General features: G+C 36.5%; 1 protein-coding gene across 1 annotated transcript in view; it reads left to right on the top strand.

Annotated features, from left to right (window-relative positions):
• The first annotated feature begins 3841 nt into the window (after positions 1-3841).
• Positions 3842-22608, top strand: part of LOC108674028 (GAS2-like protein pickled eggs) — an 80330-nt gene continuing 61563 nt past the window's right edge. Inside the window, exon 1 of the mRNA XM_018161926.2 lies at positions 3842-3940. Within this exon, the coding sequence (XP_018017415.2) occupies positions 3845-3940 (96 nt within the window). The 5' untranslated portion in view covers positions 3842-3844. The remainder of the gene's footprint in view (positions 3941-22608) is intronic.

Below are 22608 nucleotides of genomic sequence, written 5' to 3'. Positions count from 1 at the left end.
TGCCCCAACCAATGAGAAGAAAAGGAGCCAAGATAGAGGCGCGTGCAAGCAACGGCTGATTTTTGGTGAATTTTTGAAAAAATTATTCGTTTTTGGGGATTTGTGTCTTCCCCATGGGGAATTTTGGGGATCCGACTTTTGATTCGTCAATCTAAAATCAGGCTCTATTATGGGCCAAAATTTCATCTTCGTAGCAGGGCTGGAAGTACGAAAGTGGGTCTAAAAGTGTCGATTTCACGTAGGTACCAATACGGCGAGGACAAGGACGTAAAGTCAAAATCAAAATCTGAATGCGGATCTGAATCTAAGTGTTTCTTCGAAATTCTTTCGGGGTCCCTGCGCCATTAACAAGACGCTTATCTGATGACATCCGGCCCTGCATCTTGCCTTGTCATGTCGTCTCTTTAGTTCTTAACAACGCCCTTATCCCTGATGAAAATTATTACACTCTTAATGCTGGCCGACCTAAGTTCATTCAACCACCGAATATAAACTGCCTCATGACTTTACAACGCAGGTCCGCTGCACGTATTTCTCCGTTGATTCCAGCACGCATATATTATTTCTATATTATGATTAATTTATATTAATAATTAATATTATTATTATTATTATTATTATTGTTGTTATTATTATTATTATTACTATTATTAGACTGACTGAGTTTTTTCCAAGACTGCTGGGTTTTTGATGCAACGCACCTCGAGCGAGCCAAAACTTTATTCAACTCCACATGTCATCAGACGTTGAATTAGTATCGATTTATCGCCGTTGTTTCAACACCCTAAGCCTCGTATCTCGAATTTTGACTTGCTAAAAAGTAAAACAAAGATTATTGGCAAATTATCAACTGTGATTATTTACCCAACTCTGAAGGGTTGATGATGAAATGTATAACTTGTTCAGCTGAAGCGAGAATTGTGCCAGCACTTCTAAGTTGATTCAATTCACACATCCATATAATTAAACCACTACTGCACCCAACTTTTTTGTTGTTCTTGAAGTCATTATTCGTGAGCTTTTTAATAGTTCAATTAATTTAATTAACCATGTTTTTTATAAAAAATTGAACTTGCGTTGATTCTTATTTTTAAAGGAACAAAAGTGAGCCAATGCGCCTCAGAGGTAGATATAATATAGCGGTGCTGTTAATCATTATTCTTAATTCCCCTAACTCATAACATTAGGCTTGTCTCGTAGCGCAATATACACGTAACTTCCGGGTAATTTTCATTGTATCAATGCAACGTTTCTCGCATTTATGACGCTAATCGAAATGCCATTTGCCTTTCAATTACTCTATTAGGTTATTTCATCTCTTTGTCAACAATGCCGAACAAATGACTTTTGCTTCTTGCGTATATTTCCAGTCATCTATGAACTAAAAATAAATGGAAAATGTGAGAAAAAAATCTCCAATTACCTCATTTTTTTCGCCGCACGTGTCGCTCGAGTCGTGCGGGGACTGCTTATTGCAAGCGGCCTTGTCATTGCGAAATTCCAGCCTTGGGAAACGCTTCTATTTTGCCACAGGGAAATGCGAGATTAAATCTATAGTCTCGAATCCTTCAACTTATTTGCGTACAAGCGTATAAAAGGTAATTTTTAAAATTTAAATCAAGGCTGGCTATGGTGAACTGATTATGTGAAAATCTTTCTCAAGTAATCGTTTTTTGTAATCATAATAACAAGAAGTATTGTTAAAATTTTTGAGATTCATAAAATACAGGCATTTATTAAGATCTTATTAATGTGATATCGTTTAATATTTTGTCATATGGGACAAAATATTTAAATATTTAATTTAAATTCCTAAAAGTTGCTTCAGCAATATCCATAGCTATCATTCATACCATTCAACAATATTTTCTATTATTCATTAATTTTCGATCATTCAGCATCATTCTACCATTCAAGACCATACTCTGCTCATGAATGGTATACGTGATCCCAAACATCACTCCCGTTCCCAAATAATTGCAAACCGAGCCCTAGCCTGCACCTATATATACGCCAAGCAGGCCATGTTTTTCTTATATATCCGCGGTGTAGGCCATGCTTTTTTATTACCACCATATAGGCCCTAGCCTGCATGCACGTATGCTGAGCAGGCCAAGTTTTTCCTTTATTTCTGCGGTGCAGGCCATGTTTTTCCTTTATTTCCACCATACAGGCCATAGCCTGCACGTACGCCAATGAGGCCATATTTTTCTTATATTTCCACCATACAGGCCATAGCCTGCACGTACGCCAATGAGGCCATATTTTTCTTATATCTCCACCATACAGGCCATAGCCTGCACGTACGCCAAGCAGGCCATATTTTTCTTTTATTTCCACCACACAGGCCATAGCCTGCACGTACGCCAAGCAGGCCATATTTTTCTTTTATTTCCACCATACAGGCCATAGCCTGCATGTACGCTAAGCAGGCCAAGTTTTTCCTTTATTTCCGCGTTGTAGACCATAGCCTGCACGTACGCTGAGAAGGCTATTTTTTCTATCTTTTAATTCCCACCGTACAGGCCATAGCCTGCACGTACGATAAACTTTGCTACACGTTATGCGTGGACCTGTGTGGCCCTGTGTGGACCATCCTGTGTGGTACATGTTGTTGTTGACAGGATTGTGAAACTGAATACTCAAATGAATAATCTCAATGTTTTTAAAATGAGTGTTCTGGTTCATTCAATATTCAAATGAAGAATATCACTCACGGAAATACGATACTCGACTACATGTGTGTACAATGTTTATGGTCTCTACGTGTAGTTTATTGTCTCTACGTGTAATGTTGCATGTGTAAGAACTTTACTGTACGAACGTGGTATGTTGCGTTAACGGGGGCCATTCATACGACATACTGCGTTCGCAGCGTTCCGTATTGCGCGTGCGTGAGACGAAGCGCGTGTAAGATATTTTATTTATTCGTACACGTACAAACAGTGCGTGTGTGACGCACTATTTTGATGTACATGAATTAATTAGGTTAGTTGCCGCTAAAAATAACTGAAAAATAATACAAAATGTATAGGAAAATTAAACAACAAAATGGCGGAATTCTCTTGAAAGTTTTTATTCTATACTCACCGGATTGCAATATCATGCAAAGTTTAGTGCATAAATTCATTGACTGTGTTCTGTTAATTTTTTTTAATTGACTATCATCAATAGCCAGTTGGGAAAGTCAATCAAACAATTCATCTTCTGTATTATGAATGATTTTGCATTTCCACAATCATATAATTATGGATGATTAGCTCCTTGAATTGTGAATAAAGTAATTAATAAATCCATTATAAATTAATTATTCATTGTATTCTGAAAACCATGTCTTCTCTTTCTCTTACTATCGTGAATAAAATTCTTCACAAATTTGATTTTATATAAATTAAATTAGTGGAATTCTTATATTTTTGAATTATAAGATTATTTGCTTCCTCTCCTTTTATATAATGAATAGAATAATTCCTAAATATGATTTCACACTGAATTATTCAATGTAATTATTCATGTATTATACGCCCACGTATTCATGAATTATACGCCCATGTATTCATGAATTATACGCCCACGTATTCATGTATTATACATCCACGTATTCATGAATTATACGTCCACGTATTCTATAATCAGCCATACAATAATAAATTATATTGTATTGTACTGATATGAATAATATTGTATTGTAAATAATACAATACAATAATCAGCCATACAATAATAAATTATATTGTATTGTACTGATATGAATAATATTGTATTGTAAATAATACAATACAATAATCAACCATACAAAAATAAATTATATAACAATAGTGCGCGTTGTTGTTGTCAGGACCAGATGGCGCTGCCGTCGGAGCCGGAGGAGCCGCCGCAGATCTTCTACGGGCCCACACAGCAGATCGTCACCAACGATCTCAGGAGCCTCGACGAAATGGTGAGTACAATACTTTTGTTCCAGCTTTACTTTGTTACTCATATTCATTTGTAAAAATGATGAGTACGCAGTACATTCGATTCAGCTTTATTTTGGTTCTCATATTCATTTGTTAAAATGTTGAGTATATAATCATTTAGTTTCAGCTTTATTTTGGTTCTAATATTTACAGTTCTAATTTAATCATCATTTCAAGTGTTTTTTTTTTCTGGAATGGTTGATTGTCTGTTGGCTGTTAATTGAATTATCACTTTAACGACGCTGATTCTGAAATTTTCATGTTTTAATAATTGGTTTGCTTTACTGCAGGCTCAATTAGATATATTTGCTTTTACGCTCGTTTTGTGTGTTACTTGTTTGACTTTTGGGTAATCATTCCAATATAAACTTTAACAGTGGAATTAAAGTATCGGTTCAATCTTTCACTTATCTTGTGGACCTTGGTCATGTTAACCTTTTTTGTATTTCAATCTTCGTATGATATAAAAATTTGTATTATTTAGGTTATCGACAAATCAGTACTTGATAATGTATGTTACGATCAGTCCTTATTATAGATGGATTCATAATTATTTGTTTTAATGTTTGAATAAATTTAATTTGGTGTGGTCAATGCCATCTTTTTATCGTGTCATCGCATCACCCATCATGTTGGATTCATCTAGTAACGATAGGTGAGTGCTGCGCTCAAACAAAACTAAATGAATGAATACAAATAGATAATCAAGTAGTAAACCCCTATTTTTAGCGCATTATCTCATTTATGAAAAAAGGCGCTATTGTGCTCATGTTCGTCTGTCCGTCTGTCTGTCTGTCTGTCTGTCTGTCTGTCTGTCTGTCTGTCCGTCTGTCTGTCCGTCCGTGAATTCACTCACGTTTTCGTCGACGAGAAAATGCGCTTTCCGTCACTCACTGCAGTGAGTACTGAGTAATATTTTTTTATTTTTACTCATCACATTTAGTTAAAATGCGCATTTTAAGAACGAAGACAATCTTCCATGTATTATTATCACACTTCAATGGCCCACTGGGAGGACCAAATGTATGTAATGGGACAATATTATTTATTCGCTCATTGATCTGTTCAATTTTCCATGTCCGTTAACTGGGATTCAGCTGAACGATAATTTTTTGAGTGAGTATTTAATGTTCTTGTCGACATTATTATCACAAAATGAAATAACACTGAAATCCCTGTATGAAAACGTAATTAATATAATAGTTTGTTTTTTGTTTATAAATACTTTCAATCATAATAAGATCTTCTATTGTAAAGTTATTGTTATTTCATCTGCATTTGAAAAATATTCTTGGTAAAGCACGTCTTGTTCATCCTTAGAGCTTGCCTTGCCTAGAGCATTCTCATATACAGTGTGTGGTCGTCAATTAATCTCCTTATTGCTGTTACCGTTTTAAACTACCTATTATCGTATCACAAGTGTGATGTATCACAAGCTCATACGAAGAAAATTGCAATGCAGAACTGCGATGACATATAATTTTCCTCATTGTACTTATCCTTGTTGTTAAAAAGTTGAATTACATAAATCTTTTATCGATAATGCTTCAGAGGTGATAAATTTAGGAGTCTTGACTTAACTTAAAAAACAATGAGCGAGTCATTCCGCACCATTTGCATAGTCACCATGCAAAAATCATTAGATTTCTTACACGTCGATATATAGAAATAACAAAATTTTAACTGCTGATTGCAAACTACTTCTGAGTGAATTTACTTGCAATACATTCGAATTATCAGGACTAATCATAAGCACACAATTTTCCTAGTTCGCTTCAATGATTGTATATGACTAAATCGGAATTTCGAAAGTATAGTTGAGCTTGAAAAGTATTCGACATCGTCAGTTATATAATATTCGTTTCATCATGCGATAAAACGAACTGCTAAGCCCGTATTTGACTAATTATTTCAGAAGTCATCCTAAAATAAACATGAACTTTTCAGACTTGGAGTTTACGGCTCCGTAATTATAAAGTCATGACGGAGAAATGCAACGGGCGAAAAAAATTGTACCGCATGTTTGCCTGAAGCAGTTGCCGTTTTTGTAGGTATTGCATAAGTTGTTGCGTGGCGAGCGAGGGTTTTTACTGATGCGTATATAGTTACGTCTTGCGTTATTGCTGCTCGAGCATCGCTGTATTGAACCCGCTGAAATAAGGCGTATATTCATCTACCTAAATATATATTCGTGTAAATATTATATATATGACGTATATTCATCTATCCTCAATCATTAACATAAATTGGCATTATTTGTGTTTGGAGCGTTCTTTTCCTTTTTGTAAATACTGAACAATTATCAAAGTTGAACGGTTTCGTAATAAACGCCATTTAGGATTCCTAAAATATCCTACAAACAAGCGTGAAATTCTAACATGGTTTGTTCAAGTACCACATTTACTTCTACAATATTAATTATCGGCATAAATCAAACACGTACACGGTGATGCCACTTTCTTTAGTGTATGCGTGCTCTTACTTTAATGAGGTATCCAATACGACACTCTTCTACCAATAAATTTTGCTATAATTGTTATCACTTCGTTTATGTGTAGGCCGGAGGGCAAGCTGTCTACCAATTGAGGTTTCATTTAACAATATCAAATTCTCCTGACTATTGAGTCTACGTAATTACCTCCATGACTGCTAGTCTATGTAATTACCTCCATGACTGCTAGTCTACGTAATTACCTCCATGACAGCTAGTCTATGTAATAACCTTCATGACTATTGAGTCTGCGTGAATACCTTCATGACTATTGAGTCTGCGTAAATACCTTCATGACTATCGAGTCTGCGTAAATACCTTCATGACTATTGAGTCTGCGTAAATACCTTCATGACTATTGAGTCTGCGTGAATACCTTCATGACTATTGAGTCTGCGTGAATACCTTCATGACTATTGAGTCTGCGTAAATACCTTCATGACTATCGAGTCTGCGTAAATACCTTCATGACTATTGAGTCTGCGTAAATACCTTCATGACTATTGAGTCTGCGTGAATACCTTCATGACTATCGAGTCTGCGTAAATACCTTGATGACTATTGAGTCTGCGTGAATACCTTCATGACTATTGAGTCTGCGTAAATACCTTCATGGCGATCGAGTCTACAAAATTACCTGCACGAATATCGAGTCTAAATTAATATCTATTTGACTATTGCGTTTACATAATGATTTGTAGGACTATTGGCTCTACATATTCAATCTCCATAATGATATTCATGACTATTGAGTCAATATATTTACCTGAATGATTATACGGAGTAAAGTTGGTAGTTGCTCAAGAGAAAGCAGACTAGCAATGGCTCAGCGAAAAGTTGGGTTGATCCCAATATTTTGATTATATGTATCCCAATACGCCCAATGAAGAACAAGTCAAGCTATGGACTAACTTATCTAAATGTTTTCTGGAAAAAATATATTTGAACAAATAAATAAAAAAAGTTTATTAGAGTTTGCAAACTAAAAATTAATTTGAATATTGTCTGGAATTTGGATAAACTTAGGCTGAGCCGAGGCACTCGAACCAATGTTACGCAAACGACGCCGATGTCCAGCCATGGCTCTCCCCCTAACCACTAACTGCCGCAAGCCAGTGGCCGACTTAGAAAGTACAATACAGTCAGGGGACCAAGTCACCTCTGACCCCACGGCGACCTCCTATCCTTCACTGCCTTGTGTCATCCAACTCTACTTTCCATCACTGCCTTGTGTCATCCAACTCTACTTTCCATCACTCCCTTGTGTCATCCAACTCTACTTTCCATCACTCCCTTGTGTAATCCAACTCTACTTTCCATCACTTCATTGTGTCATCCAACTCTACTTTCCATCACTCCCTTGTGTCATCCAACTCTACTTTCCATCACTCCCTTGTGTCATCCAATTCTACTTTCCATCACTCCCTTGTGTCATCCAACTCTACTTTCCATCACTGACTAGACCATCTTTGTTTGTTTCTGTGTTTTTAGGTTTGGTGTTTGTTTGTTTGTTTATTTGTTTGTTTCAATTTCACTCGAGCAAAATGCAAAAAGGAGTAATTACTTCAAATTTTTTAGTTTTACCCTCATAAATTTGCGTAATATATCCATCACGAGGGCAGAAAATTAATAGAATGCAACACGAATTTCCTACTAGCATTCGACACTTTAGAGTTCAACATTTTTCAATGATATAGGATGATTGGAACCTATAATTCATGACTGAGCATAAATTTGTAAACTTCTATTCTAACATACATCATCATTATCTTCAGACTTGACGTATTGAGTGACATATGTTCCCGTCCTAGTGTGCCATGCAATAGTTGCATCATGAGATCCTAGCAAAGCCATATAAAAATATTCCGAACAAGCCACTATTCCCGTCACTATTGCATCTTACAATACACATTCATAGCGCATAAAAATGACCAATTAGTCGCGCGTTAGTATCATTTGCGTGCTGAACCTCCTCCCTCAGAACGTAAGGGGCTTTTAATTGGCCATCCCAGCCTTATATGCGTGCGGTTAAACATTTTTTTACGTTACGTTAAGACACTATTACGACTCTTTAGGTACGTTACGTTAAGACACTCTCACGACTCTTTAGGTACGTTACGTTAAGACACTCTTACGACTTTTAGATACGTTACGTTAAGACACTCTTACGACTCTTTAGGTATGTTACGTTAAGACACTCTCACGACTCTTCGGTACGTTACGTTAAGACACTCTTACGACTCTTAGATACGTTACGTTAAGACACTCTCACGACTCTTTAGGTACGTTACGTTAAGACACTCTTACGACTCTTTAGGTATGTTACGTTAAGACACTCTTACGACTCTTAGGTACGTTACGTTAAGACACTCTTACGACTCTTTAGGCTGATGGAGAACTTGGGCTCGCCTATGTTGCGTCTTGTGCGTCACTCGTTCAGTCAAATTAAGCCCGACATTAAGTGGGCGAAAAGTGTTCTCCAAATCAACGTAAAGTCAACTTGTTTTATTAGAAACGTTCACTATTGGTCAATTAAATTGTGTGCTAAACATTGTAATCAATCTCAATATATCTTTAATTTTAACTCAATGAGTGGTAATTTCTCTTCACGGGAATAACTGCGTCTGTTTTGGCTGCACATTCATCAGCCACGATTTATGTACATTGCATGGAACCTCTATATTGAATATATTATTTAGCTTAATATCTCCGAGGAAAATTTCATCACACTAAGCATCGTATTATTTAATCGCTTGTTTCGCTTGCTTTTTTCTTTTCAAACCACGGTCGTGTTCGGAAAACTTTAAATCTTTGAACTCCTCTCGAAGCCGTGGCCTACATTCTGAAAAATGGATGAGTGATATTGTCCAAATTGTAACACACTTGCCACGTGCAGCACTGATACAACGTGTAGCACTGACCAAACTGGGTCAAAATGACCCACATAAGGGCAAAAATGCTCCGTTATTTTGACAAAAACGCATTGATTTCTCCGAGTATAAGTTCGCCTTACGTTCATCATTAACGCGGCGGGGAAGAGGGCCTCGTGAGGCACACGATGACTTCACTCGCAACGCTTCAGTGATCCCAAGTCTTTTACTTTCAAACCTTAACGTTAGATATGAAGACTGCGCGTCTTGCGTATAGTCAGCGCGAGTTACTTAATAACGTTGGCAGGGGGCCGTGTGAAAGGCTAACATCATGGCTGTCATTCCTCGTGGTGTGGAGGGTTACTGCGTGACATTGGTGTCTTTTATACTTCCGTATAATAATATTATACGAAGACCGCATTATAATATTATACAAGAACCGTATAATAATGTTATACAAAAACAGTATAATTATATTATGAAAAAATGTATAATAATATTATACAAAAACCGTCTAATAATTTTATAAGAAAACCGTATAATAATATGCGAAAACCGTTTAATAATATTGTAAGGAACCCGTATAATAACATTATACAAAACCGTATAATATTATTATAAGAAAACCGTATAAATATATTATACGAAAACTGTATAATAATATTATAAGAACCGTACAATAATATTATACGAAAATCGTATAATAATATAAGAAACCCGAATAATAATAATATACGTTCAACCGCTCACAAGCATTTAAGGTGTTCAGTTTTATCTTTTGTTTTAGTTAGTTTTTTTACGCCGGGGTAATTACTATAAAATGTCAGATATTGTCGTTTGATATGAACGACTGTCGTGAAATTCACATGGAATTAACATAGAATGTCGTAAAACTCACATGAAAGTTCACTCTGTATTATCGATTTCTTACAGTTAAACTGAGAAGTATAATGTTACTTTTTACCTATATACGATTGAAATCTTTGATATACATTGAAGTTTACCGTACAATTTTATGTTATAGCCGTACACCGGCTGCCTATAATCGTGTACTGGCTGCCTATAGACGTACGCTGGCTGCCTTTAGTCGTACGCTGGCTGCCTTTAGTCGTACGCTGGCTGCCTTTAGTCGTACGCTGGCTGCCTATAGTGGTACGCTGGCTGCCTATAGTGGTTGGTTGCCTATAGTCGTTTACTGCCTATACTCGTGCCCTGCAGTTGAGGGCAGGTGTGGGCGGCTGCCTATAATCGTGTACTGGCTGCCTATAGACGTACGCTGGCTGCCTTTAGTCGTACGCTGGCTGCCTTTAGTCGTACGCTGGCTGCCTTTAGTCGTACGCTGGCTGCCTATAGTGGTACGCTGGCTGCCTATAGTCGTTGGTTGCCTATAGTCGTTTACTGCCTATACTCGTGCCCTGCAGTTGAGGGCAGGTGTGGGCGGTTGCTGTTGTCTTGCATGACTTGCGGCGCTGCGGTGCCAGCCTCGGCTGCTGCTAGAATGCTAGCTAAATGCTGAGTAATTTGTACGATAATCGTGATTATTTGATGATTTTGTATCAGCGCGTGATCGGGATTAGCGATCATAAAATAAGTAGCATTTAAATGACAGTTCTTGAATATATAGGTTAAGTATGTAAGCATTAATATTTTTTTTTATCGTAAAATCATCACGAAGCAATCTCTAAAATTGATATCTTGCTTCTAGTGGAGTTTCTTTTGTTAAATTAATGGTATACAAAAGAATTATGGTGCCGTGAACCCTTATTAGAGCTTATTAAACATCCATATTAATTCTTCTCCAACCTGTTGAACAGCAAAATGTTGAATAAGAATTAAAAAAAATACAAATTCATTGTGCGAGAGTTTCGGAATCCTCACGATACAGTCATCACAAATAGATTCAACACTTAGAAAAATAACAAGGAAACTACATGAAACATGGAAAGACATTGTTTCTTAGTCGACTCAACATGCAATTATTCTCCGAAGGATTGAGTTTATTTTCTTCATTCTGCCGGGCATCGGAGATTCCGCGTCTTTTTTCATAGTTTTTTTTTGCGCCGTGTTTATCCGGGCTATAAAAAGGCCTGGGCGAAGAGGAATTCGCACGCTTGCATTGGTTTCTTGTGAACGTGTTACCTTCAAATTGTGTATCCTGTTTTCGTGCGGCTATAGGGAGCTCGTAAATGTTATTCTATTATCTTTTACTTTAATTGGGGCGTAGAAACTGAACGATTGGATCGCAACAGCTTGAAAATAACTTATTGAGCGAGCTAGTTTTGTTTGATACGCGTCCGTGGGTCTAAAACTCACCAATTATTTCAACGACGTGTTATTAGACAAATGACTAATAATATAAATATAATTACACGCGGTCGCAACAATTAATTTCAACGACGTGTTTTTAGAGAAATTACAAATAATATAAATATAATTACACACAGTCACTGGTTTGCAGACAGTAGATGGCTGACGCTGTTAGCACTTGATTTCAACGACGTGTTATTAGACAAATGACAAATAATATAAGTATAATTACACGCAGTCACTGGTTTGTAGACAGTAGATGGCTGACGCTGTGAGCACTTGATTTCAACGACGTGTTATTAGACAAATGACAGATAATATAAATATAATTACCCGCGGTCACTGGTTTGTAGACAGTAGATGGCTGACGCTGTTTGACCAGCACAGCTTTGCAGCCTCCAGCCTTACTTGGGCAAACGCTGAGCAGGGGACGCTTCTGCTCACTGCGCTCATGCGTGACGCCGCTCCTTTGCTTGCTCAATTCGTAAGCCCTACACGAAAGCCACGAATTTTTTTTTATCTTTAAAGCCACTAATTTTTTTCTTTTTTTTTCATTTGCTTTTTTTAGTATCACTTCATAAGCCCTATGCCAGAGCCACGACATTTTTTATCTTTAAAGCCACTAATTTTTTTCTTCTTTTTATTTACTTTTTTTAGTATCACTTCTTAAGCCCTATGCCAGAGCCGCGAATTTTTTTTATCTTAGAGCCACTAATTTTTTTATCTTCTTTTTATTTGCCTTTTTTCAGTATATTTTTGCTTTTCTCGTCTGTTTTTGCGCCTGACTGAGAAAAGTGGTATTTTTTCTTCTCTCTTTTCATTACTCTTTTATTCGGTTGACTTCAGTTTTCTGATTATATTACTGAAGTATCGAATCATTCTATACGGTTTATTGAATCGTATGCGATCTATGATGTATCTATCGTATATATATATAATATATATATAATTGTATTATATCTGTTAATCTGCAGGAAAATCAATACAAGTGAACGGGAAATCATAATAATTAAAAATTATGAAGATGACTTCGAACAGATTGCCTCAGTCTGGTTTCATCCTTCACTCTGGTATGATTTTTATTTACATTTTTACTTGAAAATTTCATTTGTATTAATCTGTAATTGCTTTTCCTTGACGCATTTATTCCTGGAAGTTATGAAATTAATTAAAAACAGAGTGATTCACATAGTATCCTCTAATTGGCTTAGCTAATTCCTAAATAAATACATTGTACGTTATTATTGATTCGTACATTTTTAATTTTCGTTATTCGCTTTCACTTCATTTTCATTTCTCTCTTTTCTAAAATTAATTTCTTGTAAGTGTATGTAAAAATCATATATTAAATTAAGCTGTCATTCATCAAAAATATGGTATCTTTATGGATAGAAAACAAATTAATTATTTTTTTTACCATGAATTGTGATGTAATAACATCGCGTTCATTCAGTTGCTTCGATCTGTGCGGCTTGCGGGTTCCAGTTTTACAATAATTTAGTTCAGACTTCATTTTAATTGCCAGTAGAGCTCACTCACAACACTTATAAGCAATATAATGAATCAATTAATATGATAAATATCAGTCGCAAAACTATTCAATAGTTTACCTGACAGTAAACATCAGTCACAAAACGGTTCCATATAGTTTACTTGACAATAAACATTAGTCACAAAACGGTTCAGTAGTTAACTTGACAATAAACATCAGTCACAAAACGGTTCCATAGTTTAATTGACAGTACACATTAGTCGTAAAACTGTTCAAAAGTTTACTTGACAATAAATATCAGTCATAAAACGGTTCAATAGTTTACTTGACAACGAACATCCGTCACAAAACTGTTCAATAGTTTAATTGAAACTAAACATCAGTCACAAAACGGTTGAATAGTTTAATTGACAGTACACATTAGTCACAAAACTGTTCAAAAGTTTACTTGACAATAAACATCAGTCACAAAACTGTTCAATAGTTTACTTGACTGTAAACATCCGTCACAAAACGGTTCAATAGTTTACTTAACAATAAACATCAGTCACAAAACTGTTCAATAGTTTACTTGACTGTAAACATCCGTCACAAAACGGTTCAATAGTTTACTTAACAATAAACATCAGTCACAAAACTGTTCAATAGTTTACTTGACTGTAAACATCCGTCACAAAACGGTTCAATAGTTTACTTAACAATAAACATCAGTCACAAAACGGTTCAATAGTTTACTTAACAATAAACATCAGTCACAAAATGGTTCGATAGTCTAATCAACAATAAACATCAGTCACAAAACTAGTCACAATAGTTTCTATTTGTCTGCTGCTAATTTCTTGCTCGCAGCTCTGAATGAAGCATTCGGGCGTCAAACGAAAGAAAGTATGGGAGTCTTGTAAGAAAAGCTTCTGAATGGATTCTGCTTTTATTTTTTGTTCGAAAGCAAATGATCACGTAATTAAGCTGAAAATTGTATTTATACAATTAGTATAATTAAATGTGTGGTTAGAAATTACAAGGAGTGTATACATAAAAAGCTCGTAAATAACTATTATATATAAGTGTAGGCCCAGCTTCACGGTAATTTTAGCGTTGACTTCATTACTAGGAGTACAAATTTCTATGCTCCTAGAGAGTTCATCATGCCATACAGGTCGATGTTAAGCGGTTTTCTCCATTACCTTCATAAGCGACGTGCAATGAAGTGTGCTCAGTTGCTTTCTCCAACATTAATAATTGTTCTCGTCAGGTTTTGTGTGAGGCAATTACAACTTGTATGGGCCACCGTCAATCACACATTATTATGAATATGCATTCATACAAGTTTTTTATATCGGTTTTTCTTGTAGTAACTTGTATATTGTTTTGAAATAAAATCGGTAATCGTTCGGTAAATAATTATGTGTGGTAATGTGCCAGGGTTGACAGTGGGATACGACGATAAAGTTAATATACCGTATGAGGATGAACTTTCGTTTTCAAAGCCTTATATGAATCACTGCACTCGATTAGTTTTTAGAGCTATTTCAACCCTTAAATTGTTATCAATGGAGTGAAATGTCAGTCATTTGCTCAGTAAGTTTACGTATTAGATTGGTTGATTGCTAATTAAGAAGCCACTTAGTATACGCTGTTTATGAGTGTTGTGGTTACTCTGTACGCTGCTTATACATGATGTGGCTACACTGTACACTGCTTATACACAGGGTAGCTACCCTCTACGCTGCATAACCTTTAAGAAGAAAATTTTTCCAGGTAAGGCCGTAGCACCAAATGCGCAATGCCCGGATAATGATGACGCAAAAGCTTCATAGCGTACAAGATATTTCACAAAATAAGTAGGTTATCCGGGTACGGTTGGCTGCCCTGAGTGCATGATGCCCCTACAAGGGCAGCTGGCCGGCACCAGCCCCTGCTGTGGTGCCCACCGTGTTAGGCGTCAGCGCTTGACTGATCCGCTCGACTGACAGACTCCAGTGACGTCACTCAAGTCCGACGTGTGTGTGATGGAGTGCCTTTATCATTGAAAATACAATTAATAATTATTCTTTATCAAAATCAGTGCCCTCGTCCTAAGGACTGCAGCATTCCAACTAATTCAAATAATTCAAACTAATTCAAACTAATTCAGCTAATTGGTTGTAGAACCGTCTAGTAATTGATACTATGTTATAGAAACTGGTCGTACCATCCATGAACGTGCGTCACTAACTTGGAAACTCGTGCGTTTCTTGTTCGAGTTTTGCTCTCATATTAGAACTCGTGTCTGTAAGATAAATTTTGCCCCTCGTTAGGCTATAGGAATAATTTTGCGACGCAGCTATTTCGATGTTCGAAGTACGTAGTTATTCAATGTGATGAATTTTAGTCGAGCTCGTGTATCATTTATGAATTAATGAGCGAATTGAGTATTTTAAATTTTATATGAGTTTTCATGTACCCAAATCCTAATTAGTTTGAATAGCAAAATAGCCTTCTGAATCCATAACAAGATAGCAACACGCCCATATTGCTTTATACCCAAAATTCTGAGCTTTTCTCATTTGATCCGACAACCTGAACTGACCATGGCACTCTCTAATATTGCAGCTCGTGCCTAAATGGAACCATGACTAAAAATTACTTCTAATGCGTTGTCGTTTACAGTTGATCTTCTGAACATGACTTTAAAGCTGATGCAAAATATCGTATTTCTAAAAGTGCATCTAAACATCCGCTATGTGCTCGAGATTTCAGCTCCTTATTAGAACTTGTTTGCTACGCCCTCCAGTCAAGTTATCTGCCTTTTTTGGTACACATTTGCTGTTATTTTGGTCGACGACGTAGAAGGCAACGCGTATATTTGGTGGAAATTTCGTGCATTTTCCGTAGCTATTTATTGAAGGCACCGCTGCCTTTCATCTCCGTCATTGACTTGGTTCGCAGTGAGAACAATGTCGCGATAGCCACACATGCACGCCTGGCCAAACTCGGAAATTTAGGAGCATCACGAACAACTGAACTACAAATCTTTGTCCGTTTCATGCGCATTCTGATCGTTTTTTACTCGTGTTTGGTTAGTAGCATTCGGCGTAGAGCAGTTGCTATCTGCTTTGTTAACATTCGGAGTGCCATCGAATAAGCATGTACAGAGAGCAAACTGGATTTGCTGATATGCATGTATTTTTTGTCCGATAAAGTACGGGTACTAGAATATTCTACTCGCCGAAGTAAAATTATTTTTTATTTCCGTTGTGTTTTATAATGGGAAAAAATCTGCTGGTGTTCTTTCTGCTGACAACTTATGTTATAATGTTATTGATGCATACTCGAAAGGTCTCAAACGAATCACTTTGATAAATATTTTTATCTCGATGAGTTTTCTCGAAGTTTTTTATTTATTTATTTTTTTCGGTCTGCTTAGGTCACTGGAGTTTTACGCAAACGTTGGCTTAGACGAGCAGCGCTACGGTGAATTTCGGTTACCAAATCGTACGGCGACGAATGACGCGCTGCGGGAATGGCTGGAACGCGTCTACGGTGATGATGCCGAGCGCGGCGGAATTTTGACATACATGGTTCTTTCAGTGGTGCTTGAGAACGACGTGTTTAGGTCAGGTTATTAATTATTACAAAACTTAAGATTACTATTATCTCTATTATAAAACTTTAGGTTATCATTAGTTTTGTTACGAAACTTTGGATAATGATTAATTTTGTTACAAAACATTAGATTATCATTAGCTCTATTATAAAACTTTAGATTATCATTAGCCATATTACAAAAGTTTAGATTATCATTAGCTTTATCGCATAACTTTAGATTATCATAAGTTATTATCTCTCAGATTCTTGATCATGAGACTGAATACTTCGCCTCCCAACTTATAAATTGCGTCAAAAATTTTTGTGAGCCGAAATACGACTTATGGTCTATTGGGCTCGTGGTTCCCTAATCCGTTGACGTGACGTTCGAGTGCAGCCTTATATTCGTACTATCTTCAGCGTCCATGTTTATACTTCATTGAAGAGACGGAATGCGTCGCATGTCTCCGGTTCCTTGGTCTCAAGTTCATTGCTTGTTTTTGAAGCCATTGTACGTGTTGCGTCACTGTAACGAGTTGGATCAGCCCTGGTTGTGTCTGTAACGTTGGTGTCACAACCTTATTTCGACCGCCTGTCGCCAAATAAAGTTACGTGTTGCAATACATGGAACCATGTTTGTGGCGCTGCTTAGTCCAGCTGTCCACTGTACTAGAGATCGCCCATGGCATCGATATGCTGCAGAGGTGCTTTGAAGAATGATATTTTGAAATAGTTTTTTTTGTGTGGCGATTCTTATGATGTTTTGCAGATATGGTATGTACTCGTGATTTTGCTGTAAACAATGTTACTTGGCATATTTTTGTGAAGTAAACTTATCGAAGCCGGATTTTAAACAGGGCGTATATTACTGACTGACTTCAGTTTCCGATGGGCTAAAAAATTCTTTTAGAGATTCCTTCTGGATATGTCTGGTCAATATTTCCGCGTAGTATTAGGAGGCAAGTATCAAAGCACTCCTGTTAAATTTTATTACCTTTAACTCATTACTGCAACGTGAGCTGTTCATTAATAAGTCGAAACTTTATTATCGGTGAGAATCGTGGCCCCTTGAATTGGGTTTTATGGGTGAAAATCTCAACGATAACAATTAGCTTCTGAGTTAGCAATGTTTCTTCCCTGGCATTTCGTATCACTTAAATGAGCGTTCAAAAAATCGGCTTATCAACGCGCTATTTATATGAAGATTATTGATATTTTTATGGACAATAAAATATGATGGTATAATATTAATATAAATACACATTAGCACGCGAGATTATCTGCAGTTTATACATGTATTTTTACTGTACTATTTACTGTTTCTGCCATATTTACTGGAACGGAGACTACCATTGCCCTCGCATATTAATTATTTTGATTTCTGTATCAATTATTCAAGAAGAATATTCAAGCTCATATTAGGAATTTCAGAGCATGTCTAGTATAACAAATATTATATATAATATATTATTCAGCTGCCACTTTATTGTTGCTTTTTACTTTCATATTTCGTACGTGTATTTCTCATACGAGTATCTCTCAATAAATTACTATATTTATACTTAATTAAGCAGTATATTGCTCTTCTCTGGGATAGGGAAACTCTCTCGCCTACACGGCAATTCTCACACTAAATTATTTGCGTGATGCGCTGAAATTCATAGGCCTCGTTAGTCGGCTTTCTCGGTAGAATTTATGAGAATCATTCTGATATTAATAGGTTAGTGACTTATGTTACATTTAACAAATTACATGTTCCAATCTCATTAAATAATTGCATAAGATTTATTGCAAAAGCCATTCATTTGTTCATGTTTTATGTTGTAGCTTGTGCATAGATATATTATAGTATTATATGAAATGGCAGAATAAGCTTGTTTAAATACGGGTGGTTAATGACCAGAGAATTCATTAATTTAAATTTTCAGGGTCGAACAATATTCCTCAGATGACGTACGTTGGTTGATCAAAATGCACGTTTAAGGAAGTAATTTGGAAGATTAAGGAAGTTCCGAATGTAATTAAACCTGCTTTTATAGATGGAGCTCAATGCAAGAAACATGTGCAGCATCTTGAGATTGTTTGAGTTTACGCACTTATTTTATCTCTAATTATTCAAGCTTTGTATCTTTACATGAAATGATAATAGAGTCAACCATGTATATTTTAAGAATTGTTTCCAATAACTCATTACTCTCAGTCATGTCAGAATATGAAACTATCCCCTGCTTTACTCATGCCATTTATATAATGCCAGCAGATTGTGTCTTCAATAAGCGCATTTTAATAAAAGTTAATCGTGGGTAAGAACAGTAATTGAGGAACATCTTGTCACGCTTTCCTTAGGCCCTGCAATTCATGCTACCTCTGCTGCTGGTGTGTCACAGTAAAATGTTTAGCGCGTCCTTCACTAGTTCTCATATTGCGATAAAATAACATTCCAGTCTCGAGAAAATGGCATCCTATTCGCGAGAAATTGTCATCCTAGTACCTAGAAAATGTCATACCAGTCGCAAAAAATGCCAGTTCAGTATGAAGGAATTTTTAAAAGCCTTTGCCGCTTCGATTGTAAACAGAATCAAGGCTTGCCGTCCGTAGCCTAAACTCTAGTTTCATTGTTGACTATTCTGGCTGCTGTCGCCGCAGTCTGTTGAAAAACACAGCAGGTTTAGAGGTTGGCCGGCAATTAGCCGACCGTCAGACGCCGGTGATTCTGTCCAGAGTCCCAATCGTGTTTGCTGCTGTGCACCGAGGCACGGGTGTGTTGCTTCGAGGCATGTGGACACGTGTCGCGTAGATTCGAAATCTTGACTTAATCCATAAAATAAATTTTTTATCTGAAGTCAGTGATTGCCATGACGTTTTGAACTGAGTATTGGCCAAGGAATCAAAAGGGTCGTAATTATTTGTCAACATTGCCGCACCACGTGCCTGGTGTATGTCTGTGTTTACAACTCAAATACCTTTCCTGTCACTGCTGTTCACCTCCTGTTTACACCAACTCAAACAAGCCGTCGTGTCTGGTCAACTGAATAGAGCTTGACTTGGTCTGCTAACTAGCCGTGCTAACTGGTAATAGCAATAAACAATCATGATTTAATTCCTTTACTACGATTCTTTAATGATTTTGAAAAAAAATATTTCAGCCGAATACGTCGTTGCTTTGCTAACTTGTCGTGTGTTATGACACCGTTCTTTCTGTAATAATAATAAACAATCATGATTTAATTACTTTACTAAGATTCTTCAATAATGATTTTGAATGAATATTTCAGCCGAATACGTCGTTGCTTTGCTAACTTGTCGTATGTTATGACACCGTTCTTTCTGTAAAAGTAATACACAGTCATGATTTTGTACCATAAAATTATGAAATTTTAATGATTTGAATAAACATGTTCGCTGAATACGTCCTTAATATATATAGAATTAGGGCATGAATAATTTTCATGCGCAATTATTTAAAAGTTGTATATTGAAAGAGTTTTTTATCTCAGCTACGCCTGCATGTGTTACATGTCGCCACTGTTCTGTAAGTCATTACGAAATTTGCATACTGGATTGATGTAATTAATGTTGATATAAGTAAGCTGGCTTTCCGGGAAGAAATAACTAAGGAAATAGTTGTTCATTTTGTCCTTTCACCTGAAGAGTTCTTTGACCGAAAATTTTTTCCTGCCAAAGTTCATTGCTTACATTCTATTGGAACTTAGATGGCTATGGTATATAAGCGAGACTTTCTGCAAATATAATTTCTTGTAATCTATATTTGAGAATAAGTGAGTCTGGCGCTCGTCTGTAGAGCCTTAATTGAGTTCCTCGCATTATCGCACTACGCCATACGCATTTTCAAGCTCGCTGCATCCTCCTTATTACGCAAGAAGAAATCATCATTAAATCATCGATCACTAGAAGAAATTACCGCCGATTATATACCGCAATAGCGGAACAATGAGTTCAAAACAGATATAAATTTTAGCTGTGAGGCAAGGACAATGGTTCACGAGTTATATACCGTCTTACCCTCATCGTCTTGATGCACTGTGAAAAATGAATGTCATCGTGTCAAAATAGTGACACACTTTCTTACCCACAGCTCGAGCAGAGAGCGGGCGTAGCACTGATAGACCTTTTTGCAGGCCAAACAGTGGATCAGGATGACCCACCACACATCGCTTTTTTTGACAAAGTCTCACTCGTATCTCTGAGTGTTGACTTGCCGTACTGTTTAGTTGTGCGTCGTAGGAAGAAGCGTTTGCATGTAAACGTGCGGCAACAGCAGGTTCTGTGCGTTACAGTGCCATTGTGTTGAGGATGTATCAATTTGGCCGTGATGAATTAATTACACTTCATTATCCTCTGCAGAGTCGGAAACTCTGCAAACTCTGCAGCAGAGATTACGAGTCATGATAGAGCGTGCAGTGTTCCGCCCACATGCGACGTCAATGTACTCTTATACATGTGCTCTCTCTTTACGTTTTAGTTCCATTCATTGCATTGTTTCTAATATATCTTTCTGAACACCGTATAGATAAGAAGAAAAAATTTCTTACGTGTGCTCTCTTTACGTTTTAGTTCCATTCACTGCATTGTTTATGGCATATCTTTCTGAACACCGTCTAGATAAGAAGATATAATATCTTACGTGTGCTCTCTCTGTACGTTTTAGTTCTATTCATTGCATAGTTTTTAATATATCTTTCTGAACACCGTCTAGATAAGAAGAAATAACTTCTTACGTGTGCTCTCTCTTTACTTTTTAGTTCCTTTCATTGCATTGTTTATAATATATCTTTCTAGATAAGAAGGAATAACTTTTTACGTATGATCTCTCTTTACGTTTTAGTTCCATACATTGCATTATTTCTAATATATATTTCTAGATACCGTCTGGTCGTTACTGGTTACGCAATACTCACTGGTCGTTAATAGGTTACGCAATACGAGTCATTCAACTGCTCATGATTCATATTATTAGATTATTCAACTGAATGAGAAATGTAAGATTAACGATTTTTGGAGTCGGTAATCTCGGATTGTAAATCTAAGGCATCGTTAAAATTTTGCAGCATTGCTTATCTAGACCAAACGCAATTCTGTAATGAATGATTACGTCATTATTTGTTTGTTGCGGCTAATTCGTTATAAATTGAGAATATTGAGATACTGCCCTCTTATTTAACCATGGTATCTAATATCTATTATGAACATCGTGGAGCTCAAATCGCTGACCTTAGTAGATTTTTATAGCCTAAATTTCCTGGTGTAAATTTTCTTGGTCTAAATTTTCTAGTCTAAATTTTCTTAGGCTAAGTTTCCTAGTCTGTATTTGCAATAGTGACTATATTGGGAGAAGTGGTCCCGATTTGAACTTTATTGCGACATGGATGCAGGATTCTGGTGTGGGTTAGCAATCTCTTGAAAAAATATAACTCAGTACTCACTGCAGTGAGTGACAGAGAGCGCATTTTATCGTCGACGAAAACTTGAGTTCACGGACGGACGGACTGACAGACGGACAGACAGACGGACATGGCGAGCACAATAGTGCATTTTTTCCATAATAGAGAAAATGCGCTAAAAAGATAAATTTGATCACAACTACAATGATTGATATTGTCTCAGTTTCTACACAGTAACCACAATTCATATTTTTTTGTAAATCTTATCGTCAAAGCCTTTGGACTATAACTTATTACTTATAAGCTGCAACTTAAAAGATCGTAAGAGCTCGTTACGATCTTTATAATTATATGTCCCAAAACCTGTAATTATAGTATAGCAGAACTTTATAGCTGGCAGTGTTGTGTAGTCCCAATACATGTAATTATAGTATAGCACCACGATATGGATGGCAGTATTGTTTTAGTCCCAATACATGTAATTATAGTATAGAACCAAGTTATGGCTGGCTGTGTTGTG

The sequence above is a fragment of the Hyalella azteca genome, unplaced genomic scaffold (assembly GCF_000764305.2).
Source record: "Hyalella azteca isolate HAZT.00-mixed unplaced genomic scaffold, Hazt_2.0.2 contig11130, whole genome shotgun sequence".
NCBI lineage: Eukaryota > Metazoa > Arthropoda > Malacostraca > Amphipoda > Hyalellidae > Hyalella > Hyalella azteca.
Note: the sequence above shows the minus strand (reverse complement) of the source record. Positions and strands in the feature narration are given on the sequence as shown.